At 38.5% G+C, this 17,048-nt stretch overlaps 1 protein-coding gene across 1 annotated transcript; it reads right to left on the bottom strand.

Moving 5' to 3' along the window:
• Positions 1-4,269: 4,269 nt before the first annotated feature.
• Positions 4,270-9,178, bottom strand: LOC145799325 (uncharacterized). Its single transcript, XM_082888877.1, has 3 exons — positions 9,122-9,178; positions 8,801-8,906; positions 4,270-4,712 (listed from the first exon to the last, which is right to left on the bottom strand). The coding sequence occupies exons 1-3, from the start codon at positions 9,176-9,178 to the stop codon at positions 4,270-4,272; spliced, it is 606 nt and encodes a 201-aa protein (XP_082745003.1).
• Between the last annotated feature and the right edge of the window lie 7,870 nt (positions 9,179-17,048).

Genomic DNA, 17,048 nt, shown 5'->3' with positions numbered 1-17,048 from the left:
GCATGTTGATATGGAATGCAATGCACATAATCAAGCAAATTGAACTCAACCTCTATCATAAGCAATTCAAGAGGCGAAGCATGCGTGCCAATGCAATGCAATCCTAAGCATGTCGACTAGTATGCAACATGGACAATGCTAAGAAGCATACAAGACATACAATGGTTATGCAAGACATAGGGCATGAGACAATGCAACTAACAAGTATGCAAGGCACAATGTGGGTGTTCGAGCATGCAAGCAAGCATGTGACTTCATTCAATCATGCAACTCCAATCATGCAACAACACACAAATATGCAACAACATACAAGGTGGGCATACAACAACATGCAAAGGGATAGACTTAGACTAAATTAGGTGACTCTCAAACAAGCCTAAAACAGTGGCCAATGCTATGGAAGTGAGGTCCAACACACACACACACATGCGCATGTTAATAGGCCAACACTTAAACACATAAAAAAAGCAAATTTTAAGCACACTTAAAAGAGACTAAACATGGACAATTAGTATGCACATTAAGCCCTGAAATCATGTTAAATATGATGCCAAATCAATTAAACAGGATAAGTCAAGACATGCAACCAAGATCCAAAACCCAAGGTAAGCTAAGGGAGGCATCAAACTACCCTTAACAAAACTAAACATGGCATGAATTAAATGATCAAAAACAGAGTTTTAACATATTAAAACAAAGCCAACAACACATCTAGGTGGCATCTAAATGGCTCAAATCCAAAAGCATGCATAGTTGCCAAAACATGGAGTGTACAACACAAGCTTTCAAGGCATCAAAGAGGCATCAAAGGCAAGCATACAAGCATGTCATGGGGACTGAAATGATGCCATAAGTGGTGCCAAACCACTAAAATAAATCAAACAATGCATACTCAACACTTCACATACTTAAAGCCTACAAGCTAACGATGCAAAAGAGCTATGCAATACATGTTATGGTTGACCAAAACAACAAAAAACAGACCTTAAACATGGCAAAACAAGTACAAAAGCTTCACAAAGCTAGGCCAAAAGCATGCTTGAACAAGGGTTAAAACCTAGATGCATGTTAAGGCTACAATATGGCATTACAAGACATGTATGCTAAACAAGCAAGGTGTGTCCAAACCGACTAAAAACAGAGGCATATTATGACATAATAAGCATGAAAATCAGCTAAGGCATGGCCAACACACACTTAGACTAGATGCTCCCTCAAGAGGCAAAAAAGGGCCCTTTTCAATGACAACAAGGAGAGGGGGTGGCCCTCTCCTTCCTAGGACCTCAAGGCACCATCCTCATCACTGAAATCCCTCAAGATTTCAGTGGTGAGGAGGCCCAAACACAATGGTCCCGGAGCTCAACCAAAATGGCACAAAATGGAGCCTTTCAAGGTTTGAGAGGGGTCAAACCACCCCAAAGCTTAAAGCAACCTTAACCAACTATTTAGAGCACTAAAAATCAGAACTTTTATATGTTATACACAAAGCTCAAAAACAGATGCAAGGTAGGCAAAAATGCAATGCAAAAATGGGAAATAAAGGGACAAGTTTCTTACCCTTGTAGACTCTCTTCACCAATGGTGAACCAGCTGGTTCTTCAAGCTCAAACCAGCTCCACAAATCCAAAAACAACCCTCAAGGGCCTCAACTCCAAGAAAAGGTGTGATGGTGGGTGTTTGTGCACAAAAATAAGACTAAACACACACTAAACACAAGAGAGAGAGATATAGAGATAGAGGATAGAGGATATATGTAAACCCTAACCCTAAAGCTCAAGCTCTGAAAATGTTGTCTAAATTGTCTAACCCTTCAAAGAGGGAGAGGAGGCCTCCTCTTATAGAGCTTCAATCTTGTAAGCTTACAAGACAAGCTAGCTAAGGGGGAAATCCCTCCATACACGTGTATGGAGGGAAGCCAAGTGCATGCCAGCTGCATGAAAATATCTGCAAAAGCAGATGCACAGTAGTCGGCTGGCCAAAAGTGAAATTGACCAAAAAAAGATAGTCGGCCGGCCATCTATAGTGCCGACCGGCCAAGCATTTGGCGGTGGCAACAAAACACAGCTGGTGGCCTCAAGCCATGGCCGGTGGAGTGTGGGGATGGCTCACAAGCCATTCCCTGCCCCTCCAAGGCAAAACACAAGTGTTTGGTGCAAAACCAAACACAAAACAGTCGAGTCGAGAGATCTTGAGGCAAGGCGCGTAGCCGAGACCTCCGGGAACTCAGGACGAACACAAACATGGATGATCACCGAGTGTTCAAGCGGTGACGTCCAAGTCTTGAGGACGGTCAAAAATAGGGTGTCTACAGGCACGCGTGTGTGGCGCAGAGGGCGCGCCCGTGGAAAGCGCGGAACAGCGCGCTTGCGGAGGCTCATGGAGGCGCGTGAGAGCACGTAAGAACTCACAGAGGTGCGTGAGAGCGCGTGGAAGCCTCCCACGGCGTCAGGTGGCGCGTGAGGCCCACGCTCCGCCTTCCAGGGTGTTTTCTGGTTCGATTTTTGTACTGTCGGACTCCATTTTTCACAATAAAAACATTTATGGCATTAAAAATAACATTTAATGAATATAAAATGAAGTGTATCACATTCTCAATCAATGAGAGTTGAAGTGCAAAAAACCGTGCACTTCATCTTTCTCCTCCATTAATTTTCATGCATATAATGTGTATATATTTATATAAAAAAAATACACATATTTTAATGCATAAAAAAATAAGCACGAAAAAACCCATATAGGCTTTGATACCAATGTAAATCATAAAACATTATAAATTAACGCAGCGGATAAAAATAATTCGGATCATACCTTAATGACACAACCTCGTGGGTAAATCAAGTGCTTCCTAAATCTGATTAGTCAACGAATCCAGCAGTGGAGTGATAGTACAAAATGAGTATTACCCACACAAGTCACAGTGCAAAATGGCTTGATCGTTGTTTTCCGGGAGAGAGTCAGAGAGAGAGTATGAGAAAAATGGTTATGAATAAAAACCACATAACGTATATCTGATATACGTATCTCATAGATTAACCATATAATCTGATATATAACCACATATATATCAATCTATCCATCTATCCATATCTATTGATATGATAGATATAGATATCCTGAATGGTTATCCAAATAAGTTTTGAATTCAAATTCAAACTTATATGGATAAGGTTCAGGTTCAAAGGGTCATGCCACATGGGCGCTCAATTTCTAACAAAAACAATCATCAACAAACATCAAATGAGAGACTGGCGGGGAGTGCCTACTAATAGCAATACCTCGACAAATACCTTGTTGTGCAAAATGAGTTAACCCCTTTGATAAAGCTTGCATAACCAGAATGAACAAATAAGGCGACAATGGATCCCCTTGACGTAGCCTAGCTTTTGGGGTGAAAAATTCCGAGGGGTGACCATTAAGTAAAACGGAAAAAGAAACTGTGGAAACACATTGATGGATCAACTTTACCCAATGATCACTAAAATCCATACACCGAAAGACAAAAAGTAAAAACTCCCAATTGACCTGGTCATAGGCTTTATTCATGTCCAACTTTAGACCAAAAAATATTTTACGCCCTTTTTTAGTATGCCGAATAAATTCAATCAACTTGTGAGCAATCAAGATATTATCAGAAATAATGCGACCTTGAAGAAAAGCACTTTGGTTAGGGGCAATTAAATGGGGCAGCACCTCACGCAGTCGATTGGCCAACACTTTAGACCCAATTTTGTAGATCACGTTGCAAAGGCTAATCGGTCTAAAATCATTAACAGTCATCGGGTCCTTAATCTTCAGGATTAAGCAAATGAAAGGTTTATTAAACTCCTTAAGCAAATAACCCAACTGGAGAAAAGCCAGCACTGTTTCAACAATTGAAGGTCCAACAATACTCCAATAGTTTTGATAAAACCCCGCAATGAAACCATCAGGCCCCGGAGCTTTTAGTTTCCCCATTTGAAAAACCGCAGTTTTGATTTCAGCCTCATTAAATGGGAGATTCAATAAATTTTGATGGGTCTCACTTAGTTTACAACTAAAGACAGAAAGTAAATCAAAATGAGTAGGAAAAGCACCTGGATATGACCGAGTCAGAGTAGGAAGTGGAGCATCACAGTGAAACAAAGCTTTGAAATGATTGATAAAAGCTTGATGAATCTCTTTCTGGTCTATGAGTAGAACTCCATCCTCCCGTTGTAGAACAAGAATTTGAACCTTCTTCTTCTTCCAAGAGGCCATTTGATGAAAAAACCTAGTATTCTTGTCCCCCAATTATAACCAGTGCTGCTTAGAACGTTGAGCCCAATATAATTCTTGTTTGTTCAGGAGCTCATCTAGGCATTGCCGAAGATTCCAGTCCGCATCCGAATCAGCCATGCTTCGAATGTGCCTCTGTTTTTGCTGCAGTAACACCCGTACCTCGTTAATTTGCCTCTGCAAACTCCGATATGACAAACTACTCCAATTACGTAGATGATTAAAGACAATCTGCTGCTTTCGACACACAGCAAATTGGCTAGAGCCGGGAACCGAAACATTCCACGCTCGCGGAATAATTTGATACAATGATTCATCATTCAACCAGATTGCTTTAAAACGCCGAACCCTCTTAGAGGATCTGAACACCAAATTTGTGTCAAATATCAACGGACTGTGATCCGACCGTTGAATAGGTAAAACAATGAGCGAAGCACTTGGGAATTTTTCAAACCAGTCTGTTGAGACCAACACCCAATCCAGCCTTTCATAAATAATATCCGAATCAGCTCTGTTATTGCCCCAAGTATACCACATCCCTTGATTTGGGATTTGTAGACACGTCCGCGAGGGACCTCGCTACAGTTCAGACTCGATTTTGTGTCACGGTTCTTAATTTGAACCAAAGAGTCCAAATCCAGCAAATTGTTTTGAGAAAACAGATTTTTAGAAAAGAAGTGCCAAACATGGACTGCTTTGTCAGATACAGAGTCGCCACCTAAATATTTTTTTAAGGGGGAATTTAGGAAACCCTGACTCGGTGCCAAAGGCCATGTGTCCATGATCACCAAAGTTGTCTCGGCTCGGGAGCTAGGGTACGATTGGGGAAGGTCAGCTATGAGCACCTCCTCTCGCCCGATTCGAAGATCGGCCTCTACTAACCGTGATATTCGTTTTTGAAAACGTTATGTGTTCTTATCCCGATTATTAGCCTAGAATTACTATGTTATGCGCACAGCACAAAAGTATAGACTAGATTGCCTAATTTGGGAATAAGCATTGCATATCCGTTTGTTTTGGAAAAATGTTTTGGAATTTGCTACTCGCAAGTAGGCTACAACACGGATTTCAATGAGCTATTCCAACTCAGACAATCCAACCTTCACCCACAGGCATTCAAGCATTTATATCACATAAGCAGCTAGCCTCATGGTAATCATGCTATCATGGCAACACTCACACGCATGCAAGGATGCTAAAGCATAACTACTTACATCGTACTCCGTGCCAAAACAAAGAACTCGTTAGCAATCAATGCATGATCCAAGTCCATGTTTAAATGTCTAATGCAACGCATACGGAATGTCACTAGAGTAGGCTCGGCTAGTCTATGAATGACATGTGAAAATGCACAAGTAGTATGTATTCAAGTTAGATTTGAAATACTAATGCAGTTAGCATGATGCGCCGAGCCCGGTGCATGCAATATTGATGAATGATGCACGTATGCATAGCATAAGGTATGCTAAATTAAACATGACCTATTACTAACCATCAAAGCAGATAAGTAAAAGGGAGAAAGAAGTGGGGGTTTGAAGACATGCACACACTCACCCACACTTATTACAAATTCACCCTTGCTCGGAGGGACCAAAAGAATAATACAATTCGAATAGTGAATTAACTATCCTAGCTAATTAATTATTACAGACCAACTAAATTAATTAAACAAATTAATTAATTTAAGAAAGCAAGAAAAAGGGCCTCGGGAAGAGGGCTCAATGCACGCGTGCTTGGGTCTTGCTCGGAAGTCCACTGCCATGCGTAAGTTGCCTCTGTTTTCCCTGCTCTGCCCCTCTGAAAACTGCCAAAGTCTCAGAATTGCTTCCCTGGACATTGGGAGACACCATCGGCTAAGGAGAATGGCCACCGGCAGTAAGATGTGATCATCGGCTGTTGATGAAGCTATCGGCCACGGATTTATGGTCGGTCGGCACTGAATACTGCCGGTCGGCCAAGAATGTCTGCAGAACCTGCAATTGACAGCAGCAGAGGGCAAGGCACAGCATGGCAATGCATTTCAAGCAATGTATGCACCGACCATATCCCTTATCATGTTTATGACTCAAAGGGACATGGTCCTTGGTTCTCGGACCATCAAGGGCGCATTTCAATGCGTGATAGCCCAAGAGACCAAGTTGTGCATTTTTCATTTCAAATGTAATACAATGCACATAGTCAAACCAAGGGGCTTCTACCTCTATCATGACTCACTTCAAGAGGTGAGGCAATGCATGCACAATGCAATGCAACCTAGGCATGCGAGCTAAGGATGCAACATGGCAATGCAATGTGTACATACAAGTATGCAAGCAACCATGTGAGGTGAGCATGCAAACAAGCAAAGAGATGGACTTAAACATGATTAGGCAATTCTCAAACAAGCCTAAATCAGTGGCCAAAGTGCTCAAACATGGAGGCCAACACACGCACACACATGCACATGTAAAAGGGCTAATACTTAAGCACAAAAGGGCAACTCTCAAGCACACTTGAAAGAGGCATAAAATGGACAATTAGCATGTAAATTAAGCTTTGAAAATCATGCAAGAACATGGTGCCAAACCAACCCAAACAATGCAATCAAGGTATGCAAGCAAAGTCCAAGATTCAAAGCAAGCTAAAGGGGTATTGAACCACACTTAACAAGACCAAACATGGCATGAATTCAATGACCCAAAACAGAGTTTTAGCACATAAAACAAAGCCCAAAAGATTACTTAGATGGCATCTAAATGACTTGGATTCAAAAGCATGCACAATGACCAAAACATGGAGCATGCAACACAAGCCTTTGACACATCAAAGGGACCATGAAATGCAAGCATACAAGCATACTAAGTGGACTGAAATGACATGGAAAATGGTCCCAACCCACTAAATCAAAGCAAGTAATGCATGCTATACACTCACACCCTTAAGGCCAACAAGCCAAAATGCAAAAGGGCTATACAATGCATGCCAAAGTCGACCCAAACAACTAAGGACAGACCTTAAGCATGGCAAAATAAACACGAAAGCTTCACAAAGCCAAGCCTAAAACATGCTAGAATAATGGTTTACAACCTAAGGCATGTTAAGGCAACAAAATGGCATTACAAGGCATGTATGCTAAGAAAGCATGGTGTACCAAAACCAACTTAAAACAATGCTATTTCATGGCAAAATAAGCATAAATAACAGCTAAGGCATGGCCAACAAGAGCCTAAGCTAGGTGCTCCCTCAAGAGGCGAAAATGGTCCTTTTCAAGGACAACAAGGAGAGGGGGTGGCCCTCTCCTTCTTGGGACCTCAAAGCACCATCCTTACCACTGAAATCCCTCAAGATTTCAGTGGTGAGGAGGCCCAAACACCAAAGTCCCGGAGCTCACACAAAATAGCACAAAACAAGGGCCAAACAAGGCTTAAGAGGGGTCAAACAACCCCAAAGCTTAAAACACTCTTAACAAACTATTTAGAGGCCTTAAAAACAAAACTTTTATGTATTATATGCAAAGCCAAAAAATAGTTTCAAGATAGGTAAAAGTAGTGTGCAAAAATGGGATAAAAAGGGGCTAGTTTCTTACCCTTGAAGTCCTCCTTCACAAATGATGATCTTGTTTCCTCCTTGAGCTCAAATCCAGTCAAGAACACCAAGAACAACCCTCTGGTCCTTCAACAACCAAGAGAAGGTGTAACTCTATGTGTTTGTGTGCAATAGTATGGACAAACACACACTAGACACACACAAGAGAGAGATATAGAGATAGGAAATATGTATCAACCCTAACCCTAATCCAGAGCTCCCTCTGAAATTTTTTGTAACCCTAATGCCAAGAGAGGAAGCCTCTTCTTATAGGCAACTCCCTCTTGTAAGGCTTCCAAAACAAGCCATCCAAGAGGGAAATCCCTCCATACACGTATGGAGGGGAACAAAGTGGGTGCCAGCTATCACAGCTGGCACAAAATATCTACTAAAAGTAGATGAACAGTGATCGGCCATCCAAAATTGCCATTTTGACAAAATAAATGACCGACCGGCAACAAAGAATGCCGACCGGCAATATATATTGTCGATGGCATAAAATCACTGGCCGGTGGCCTCGAGCCATGGCCGGTGATGTGTGGGGATGCCTCACAAGGCATTCCCTGCCCTTCCAAGGCAGAACACAAGTGTTTGGTGCAAAACCAGACACAACACGGTCAAGTCGAGAGATCTTGAGGCAAGGCGCGCAACCGAGACCTTCGGGAACTCAAGACGAACACAAACAAAGGTAATCACCAAGTGTTCCAATGGTGACGTCCAAGTCTTGAGGACGGTCAAAAATGGGGTATCTACAGGATTTCAATCAGTTGCGTATTAAAGATCAGATTATTAAATAAAATCTCACCTCTAATTCTGCAGTGCGTAGGGCTCCATTTTTCAACCAAATTTCTCACCTGATTAAAATCCCCAACAAGCACAACCGGCCACGCACAGCTTCGAATTTTCTGTTCTAACTCCAACCAAAAAGTTTCTCTATCTTTCGTAATAGGGGGCCCATAAACCAAGAAAAGATACCACTTACCCATAAGCTTATCCAATACTTCCAAAATCAACAATCGATCGGAAGCTTCCACACCAACCATATCATAGTTATCATCCCAAGCAGTCCATAAGCCTTCCCTACTACCCTGATAATTCATGCCAAAGCTATGCTTATAACCCAGAGACATCCCCAAAAAATCCACCTGATGGGCTAATTTTTTTGTTTCACTTAAGAAAAGGAAATTTGGCCTCCACTTTTGGGTCAATTGTTTAACTGTTTGAACTGTAAAAGGATGACCCAAACCCCTCTAGTTCTAGCTAAATAACCTCATGGCGCCAGAGGAGGTTATTGTGGGATAACCTCCTGAGAAACCCCATCATGAACCTGATCTGGTGAAGAAATCTCGAGATCTTCCATCCGTGCCGCCTCTTGGTCAATAAAACAGCGCTGCAACTCAGATCAATGGGCAGGATGCATGGACTGCTCACTATTAGCCGTTGAACTATGCTCCGAATTGTAACCCGACTCCGATCCCCCCACACTCCTTTGTATGACGAACGTCTTGGGTTTGAGACGGCGTTTACGCCATCGGAAGAAACCATCTTCAACCAGCCTGCAATCCTTACGTTGGCCCAGCAATGGCCGCTTCTGATATCTCCCAGATCTGACTAGATCTCTTTGTGATCTAGAGCCTTGCTGGTGACGCCATAAAACTGCATCTGGCATATGAGAAACAGCACCCAGCGGAGGAATATGGTCTTTGGGGGCCCGAACCGAAAGTAGCCTGCTATTGATTAAACCATGGTGAGCTTTCCTTCTGCGTCGGCCACCGTAATGCACTAACACAACCGAATCCGACATGCCACCGATATCACGGGTGTAAGACTCCTCCTCCTCGCACCTTCCTTCCACCTCAGTCACACCCTCGAAGTAATAAGCAACAACTACATCTTGGTGGAGACCCAAATGACGCCTTTTAAGTGGAGGCCCAACAAACAATTCGTGTACCAAACTGTCATCGGCAGAAGGAGTTAAGGGACTTGGCCCATGTGAACTAGAAGCCCCTGGTTGAGACCCACTAGACTGAGACAGCCCCCTCTCCTGAGGCCCAAATGGTGTTCTCCATATGGGATATTTAATCTGCGGCCTACTCCATGCGGTGGAATGAACTGAACTGTATGGTCCCAGTTTGAAAATTCAAAAAATCTTTGGCCCATCAGTTCTATCCTCATCTCTGCAGACCATTGTCCTACTCGCCGTAGCTCCATCCTTTCAAAGTGATCACCATCAATCATGAGCCGTCTAGCATTAATACCCAAAGATTGCAATCCTTCAGCCCATTTATTCCACATTAATTCTAATTCAACTACTGAGTTTACTGGGTCGTTGGGTAGTGGTTCAAGAGCCTAAGTTGACTCAGAGTGGTCAGCCACCCCATCTTTTTGTAGCTGGTCACTTATTACATCGGTTTGCATAGAATTATCCAGAAAATGCCTTCCATCCTTCGCTTGCTCCGGTACCAAAACTTGATCCGCTACAAGCTCCGAGTCATGAAAATAATTGGTATGGTCGAAACGAGTCGGAATCGACCCACCCTTACCATGTGCAATACCAGTTTCAGAAACATGCCTCATGGTGGTGCGACGAGCTAACTGTGTTGACCGTCTATCTGCCCGATGAGCATTCGCCCGAATTCTGGACGTATACATCAGTTGGTTTTCTTGATGAATCACTCTAGTCCCCAAGCGTTGAGCCACACTAGCTAGATGAGTTTGAATAAGATGTTGACCTTCTAGAAAGGGTGTTGCACACTGTCCATCCGTATGACCAATCCTTCCACATTTTCGGCACAATCGACAAAGACGTTCATATTGACATTCAATCCAATGATGAGTGCCATCTGGGAACTTGAGGAAAAAAACCACTAATCAACGGTGCCTCCAAATAAATCCACACCTTAATCCTCAAGTAACGAATATTCTGAGGAAAAAGAGGGTTCACATCAACCTGAAGGACCTCTCCGATAGCCTTACCCAAACAAAGGCCAGCCTCGTATGTATAACATTCAAGCGGTAACCCCACCAATCTAACCCATATCGCAGCTTTAGAAATAACTAGCTTCTCTAGCACTAGCCGTGGTCGCCAATAATCGACAGTGAAAAAAGCTCCAGCAACAGCATAAGTTCCATTGGCGACCACCCTTTGTAAATCATCTTCATGCTCAAAAGAGAGAATGTAGACATTCTTACTACGACCAATAACATGCATAAAGCCATCCAGTTACCACAAATCATCTAGGTAAGATTGCATGAGATAGACATTGAACTCCCTTATATCATGTACGCAACCAACTAAACAGTTTTGATAAAGACTACGACCCACACCCCAGATATCCTCATCCATTTCCATACTCACTCCGCACTGAGGATGATACGAGGATAGTGGAATATACGCATGAGGAGAAAAAGCAGAGCGCCGTTCTTTAGAAAATTCACTTTCTACTCCAGTATCACTACTGTCAGTCCAGCTCCTTTCTCGAGCAAAGCCCCAGTAGTCCCTGCCATCCCAAGAAAGAAACAATGAGAAAGGAAATATACCTCATTTTCCCCAAAAGACCAGACAAAAAACCTACCCAACCACTCCCCAAAACCAAAAGACACCGAGTTGCAACACACCAGAAATAGAAAACAGAGTAAATAGCACCAGAACGTTCCCAAAACGCACACCAATTAGAAAAAGACCCTGAAGAAAGCTTCCTCAAAACGAAGAAGAAACCTGCTCTCTAGAGAGAGAAAAATTAATCACTGTAATAATGATGCAAGCTTTGTGTTTTCAGATAAACTTATAAGATGATGAAGTATACGTTATACTTGAAGCAAAACTTTCAAGTTCAATAGCGTTGATGATGGTAATGAAGATGACACATTCAAGATTTAAGATGATTATGAAAAATAATAGATTTAGGGTTTATGTTAGTTGATTATGAAAAGTAATAGGTTTAGGGTTTACAAACATGGAATACATATAGTTGGAGTTGGAGTTGGAGTTGGAGTTGGAGTTGGAGATGGAGGTGGGGTGGGGTTGGGGGTGGGGGTGGGTGTTGGTGTCCAATATTATAGAGTATTAGTTCTTATTGATAGGTGGGTGTTTAATTTAATAATGTCTTTTAATGTAATTTTACTTTAGGGTATAATTGTAATAAAAAAAAATTATAAAATGGGGAGTCCAAAGAATTTTGACAGGTGCTAATAGCAGCACTCTTAATATATTTTTAGAAATTAAATTTACAGTTATACCCTTATTATGTTTCCTTCTCTTTCTTTTCTTTTGTGCTAGAAAGGTAATGTATACAATATCTGAAAATCAAATTTATAATGAATTTTTATATGGGAATTTTTTTTTATTTGAAAAACATTTCAAAAGGATTATAAAAATAACTTGAAATATAGGATTTTTCAAACATTCCAAAAGGAGTACAAAAATCCTTTAGTAAACTTTGGGAAAATGTATAATTTCAAACTATAACACTCTCATATAACACTCAAACATAACATTTCAATGTAACACTCAAAAAAAAATTCTTAGTATACTTTTCCCAAACGTAACACTCCAATATAACACTCTAAAAAATTTCTTAGTGTAGCATTCTAATGTAACACACAAAAAACTTCCTTGGTGTACTTTTCTAAATGTAACACTCTAATGTAATACTAAAAAAAAATATGAAATTATTCAAATTATTCCAAAAGGAGGACAAAATTTCCTTAGTAAGTTTTGAGCAAATGTATAATTTCAAATTGTGAGTGTTACGTTTAGAAAAATTACATTAAGAAATTTTTTAGTATGTTTGTGTGTCACATTGGAGTGTTACGTTTGGGATTACATTAATTGGAGTGTTACATTTGGAAAAAGTACACTAAGATTTTTTTTTTATTTTTAGTGTGTTACATTGATTGAAGTGCTACGTTTGGAAAAAAAAATATACTAATGAGTTTTTTTTGTGTATTACATTGGAGTGCTATGTTTAGAAAAAGTATACTAATGGGTTTTTTAGAGTGTTAAGTTGTTATGTTTGGAAAAAATGTATCAAAGAGTTTTTTAGTGTTTTACATTGGATGTTACGTTAGTGTTACATTAAAGTGTTACGTTATTAGAGTGTTACATTTTTTTCGTAATGTGAGATTTGTTCTAGGAGGGAAAATCCAAAACCTCTATAATGCGAATTGCCCAAATGTGTAGTTTTACATTTAGAAAAATCAACTTTTATCCTTAGAAAATTAAACCCAAACATGTAAATCACTACCCTTTGTGTAATTTTTACTTTAATGAGACCTTTGGGTTCGTAAGAAAAAAAAAAGGACTAAACAGTTTACAAGATCACATTTTGAGATTTATTTAACATATAAATAATATATTTATTATATAATTTAAGTAAAGATAAATGAGCCAAACTTATTCGAATTCGAACTCAATTCATTTACTAAACGAGCGTAATATTCGAATTCGAGTTAAACGAGTCGAGTCAAGTCAAACCCTTAACGAATCGAGTCAAACCAGCTCGCGAACAATTTAATTTATTTGCAACCCAACTTATAACTATATTTGATTATTGGACTAGATAGGGTAGAATTATGAATATAATGAGATTGAATGATAAAATTTGAGGGATTTTTTTTTTTGTAAATATTTTAAAAATTAAACTATTCATGAAAAAAAATAATTTTTAAAACTATGTATCAAAATAATTGATTTTTTAAAATTATAAATTTAAAATGCGATTTCATTTTGACAAGATCCAAGGTCATATCAATATCTTGAACTTGTATTTTTTAAATGGTAAATTAATTTATTAAGTAGTTGAAAAGTCGATTACTTGAATAGATAGTTTGCTTTTTTGAAATATTTTTAAAAAACTCATAAAATTGTTGTATTTAGGTTGAATATGGAACATAATTTGTGTTTGTTTGTAGCTTAATTTGGAATTGATTATTTTAATTATTTTTTTTATATTTTTATAAAATGACGCGTAAAAAATAAAATGAGCAATGTGACAATTTATAATAAATTTTTTTTTTGTTATAAACCCAAATCCCCAAACGGGACCTTAATATAGTGATATTAATAATTCATATTGTTACTCTTAGATTAATTCAATAATTATAAATTATTCAATTTATCATGTTTGTTTCTAAGAAATAAATTATTAGTGTGTTTTTTAAAAAATAGATCAACAACTTTTTTTTAGTAACAAATACGATAAAATAACATATTAAAATTTTGACAAAAAATATAAAATAAATATGATTTAAATAACCTAAAATATATTTTATAACAAACTGTGTATTTTATGGGTAATTTGAGTATTTAATTTTTTATTTATTATGAAAAATATGTAAAAAAGTAAAAAAATGATATGATAAAAATAAATCAATAACCATCTTATCTCCTTCCCCCGGGCGCCCGCGTTAAACTCATTTTGAAGACATTTGTGTGTGCTTTAGTATGTTGTAAGATAAAAAAATCATAAAAGTAAGACCCAATTTTGCGTATTAAGGGTTTGTTTGACCGGTTTATTAATTTTTTTATTAAATTTAAATTTGCTAAAAAAATTAACTTTTTTTTGCTCCAATGATTTCATCAGATTAGTATCAAATCGAGGATATCAAAAATCTTTCACTCAATTAAGGAAGTCTGGAAGCTTTTATCAAATTACTATTTATAGCTGTTAGATTTTCATTACCGAATGTCCTTCGGATGTCCACCTCTAAGCAAAAATTTGTGAAAAAATATTCATTGGCCGATCGATCAGCTAGACATTCGCTCAGTTGACCGGTGTTTTGATAAAAGGTCAAATTCTTCCGTTGGAGCACTTAATATCAAATAGAGTTTTTAAAAACTTTATATCAAATAGAGTTTTTACTCAAATTTAATGAGAAAAAAAACAAGGAAAAAAGATGAATAGTTAGAGATGCCCATAGTTAGTAAATGTGTGGAGTGTTATAATAGATGCGTGTTGAGTGAATATAAAATTGATAAAGTAGTTAGAGATCAAGACTAGACCGTCTAGTTCGCTATGTGGGCCTACTTTTGGGCCCTGCTTCGATGATCCGAACCGTTTACATTTTAATATTCGTCAATTACATTATTCCTGTAAAAAACTAAGTTAACTGAATAACAACAACTGCGTGTTCAAATCAATTTTAAATGAACCGTTTATTTTTTTTATACAAAATTGTTTTGAACACGTAAGTTTCATTATCCAATCGATTTGATTTTTTACAAGGATAATGTACTCGACAAACTCTAAAATGTGAATAATTCAGATCATCGAAACGAGACTTAAAAATAAACCCACGAAACAGACTGAATGGTCTAATATTAATCTTCAATTGAAAATAGGAAAATGTTTTAGAACTCTAAAAGAAAAACTCTAATTTGTCTTTTTCCCTTTTTTTTTTTTCACTACCAACTAGGAGTGCAACTTGGGGGGATTCAGTCGGGTTGGAGGTTTGCCTAGGCCCAACCCGAATTGTGTTTGGCAGTGCCCAAACCTGACCATCAACCCAAGCTTGGTTGCCCAAACCTGAACCAAGCTTCATAATTTGAAATTGAGTTAGCCCGAATTGTCCGAATTTCACAAGGCAACAAGCAATGCATCATTATTCCATACAACAAATAGTGCTTTATTATTCTATACATAAGTCCATACAATAAACTTAAACATAAACTTGGAATTAAACACAAGCAGAGCACAGACATAGCCCACGACTGATATTTCTTGTTGGTTCTCAGCATAAACACACACACTCTCTCTCTCTCTCCCCATAATCAAACCTATTTTTCTCTCTTCGTCTAGACCCGAGAACACAAAACAGAGTGGAAGAAGATATTCAAAATCTAACGAGTCAATCCCAAAAAAGAAGAAAGAAACAAACACTGAGAGAAATGGGTGTGGCTTAGCTCGAGCGTCTCAGATTGCAAGACCAAGACCGTTGGAAGAAGATTACCCAAACAAATATATACACAAAATTTCACTAACATAAACATATTTTGCAAATCTATTAAGAAAAAAAATTAAATTTATAGATCCACCGGTTTTGAGTGGTAATCGAATGACGAGTGACCAAAATACAAACACAGAGAGGGATCTACTAGTTTTTTGTGGTGTCGTTGAGAGTCGAAAGGGTGGCGTCGTTGTTGGTTGCTGGATTTCGTATTTGTGGCCTTTGTATCTTCGTCGTTCTTTAATTCTGATGAAAGAATGAAATGAGAGTCTGAGACAAAGAGGGAAGAAAAGAATAGATAATGTAGGGTTTTGTTTTTAGTTTTAATCTAATGGTTCAAATAAAAAATTCTAATCCAAGGGCCATACCAGCCCAAAAAAAAAAAATTAAGGACCACCTATTTAATTTATACATATATTATATAATTTAAATAATATATTAAATGCAGTTCGGGTTCGAATTGCTCGGGTTACCCACAGATTCTGCCTAAGCCCGGCCTGAATTACAATTTGGCATCAAAAATTTGCCCAGACCCCGTTCAGATTACAATATATTGTTACCCAAGCCCTAAAACAACTCAAACTAAGTACGAATTGCTTAGATTGAGTCCGTCCAAATTACACCTCTACTGTCAACAGTATAAAACTCCATTTAAAATTTTGTACTTAAAACTCTCTATCATTACCGTTGAAAATAAGCTGTATCCTAAAATAAATTATAAAAAAATAACACTTGAGCCTCCCGCCCATTCCCCCCCTTCTTTTCTTTTCTCTTATGCACGTTTCTTCACACAGCTGGCAACAATAACAATTGTGGTGGAGTTGCTCATAGCAGTAGTGGTGGCGATAATAATAGTCACAGTAGTAGAGGCGTTGACGGTGGCAATAGTGGTGGGCAATGAGTTTATAACGATTTATGTTACTTATACATTTATATTAGATTAAGAGGGCATTTGATAACATAATTTAGAACTTATATGAATCTATTAAGTGATAATTAATTAAATTCGTTTGATAAGTACAATTGATATCACTTAAAAATTTAAATGACTCTTAAAATGTAAGCTAAAAGTTAAGAAAATTTTAAGTCATATGAAACATACTTAATTCTGACTAAATTTATAAATATTAAACATAAGTATCGATATATACTATTACAACTCACCACTACCACCATCACCATCACCACCACCACTATCATGCCATCATTAACGCTACCACTGCCACCACCACTACCATTACTATCACCATTTTTACCACAATTGTCATTTTTATCATAAATAC

The sequence above is a fragment of the Camellia sinensis genome, chromosome 9, assembly GCF_055761805.1.
Source record: "Camellia sinensis isolate YWXY chromosome 9, ASM5576180v1, whole genome shotgun sequence".
NCBI lineage: Eukaryota > Viridiplantae > Streptophyta > Magnoliopsida > Ericales > Theaceae > Camellia > Camellia sinensis.
The sequence above is the reverse complement of the archived record's forward strand: the minus strand, read 5'-3'. Positions and strand labels throughout refer to the sequence as shown.

Coding starts and splice junctions, on each gene's coding strand:
- LOC145799325 (XM_082888877.1), bottom strand. CDS start 9,178: ATGGAAGATCTCGAGATTTCTTCACCAGATCAGGTTCATGATGGGGTT. Junction 8,907..9,121: donor ATGATGGGGTTTCTCAGGAG/GTTATCCCACAA, acceptor ATGAATTATCAG/GGTAGTAGGGAAGGCTTATG. Junction 4,713..8,800: donor AGTATTGGATAAGCTTATGG/GTAAGTGGTATC, acceptor TGGTCTCAACAG/ACTGGTTTGAAAAATTCCCA.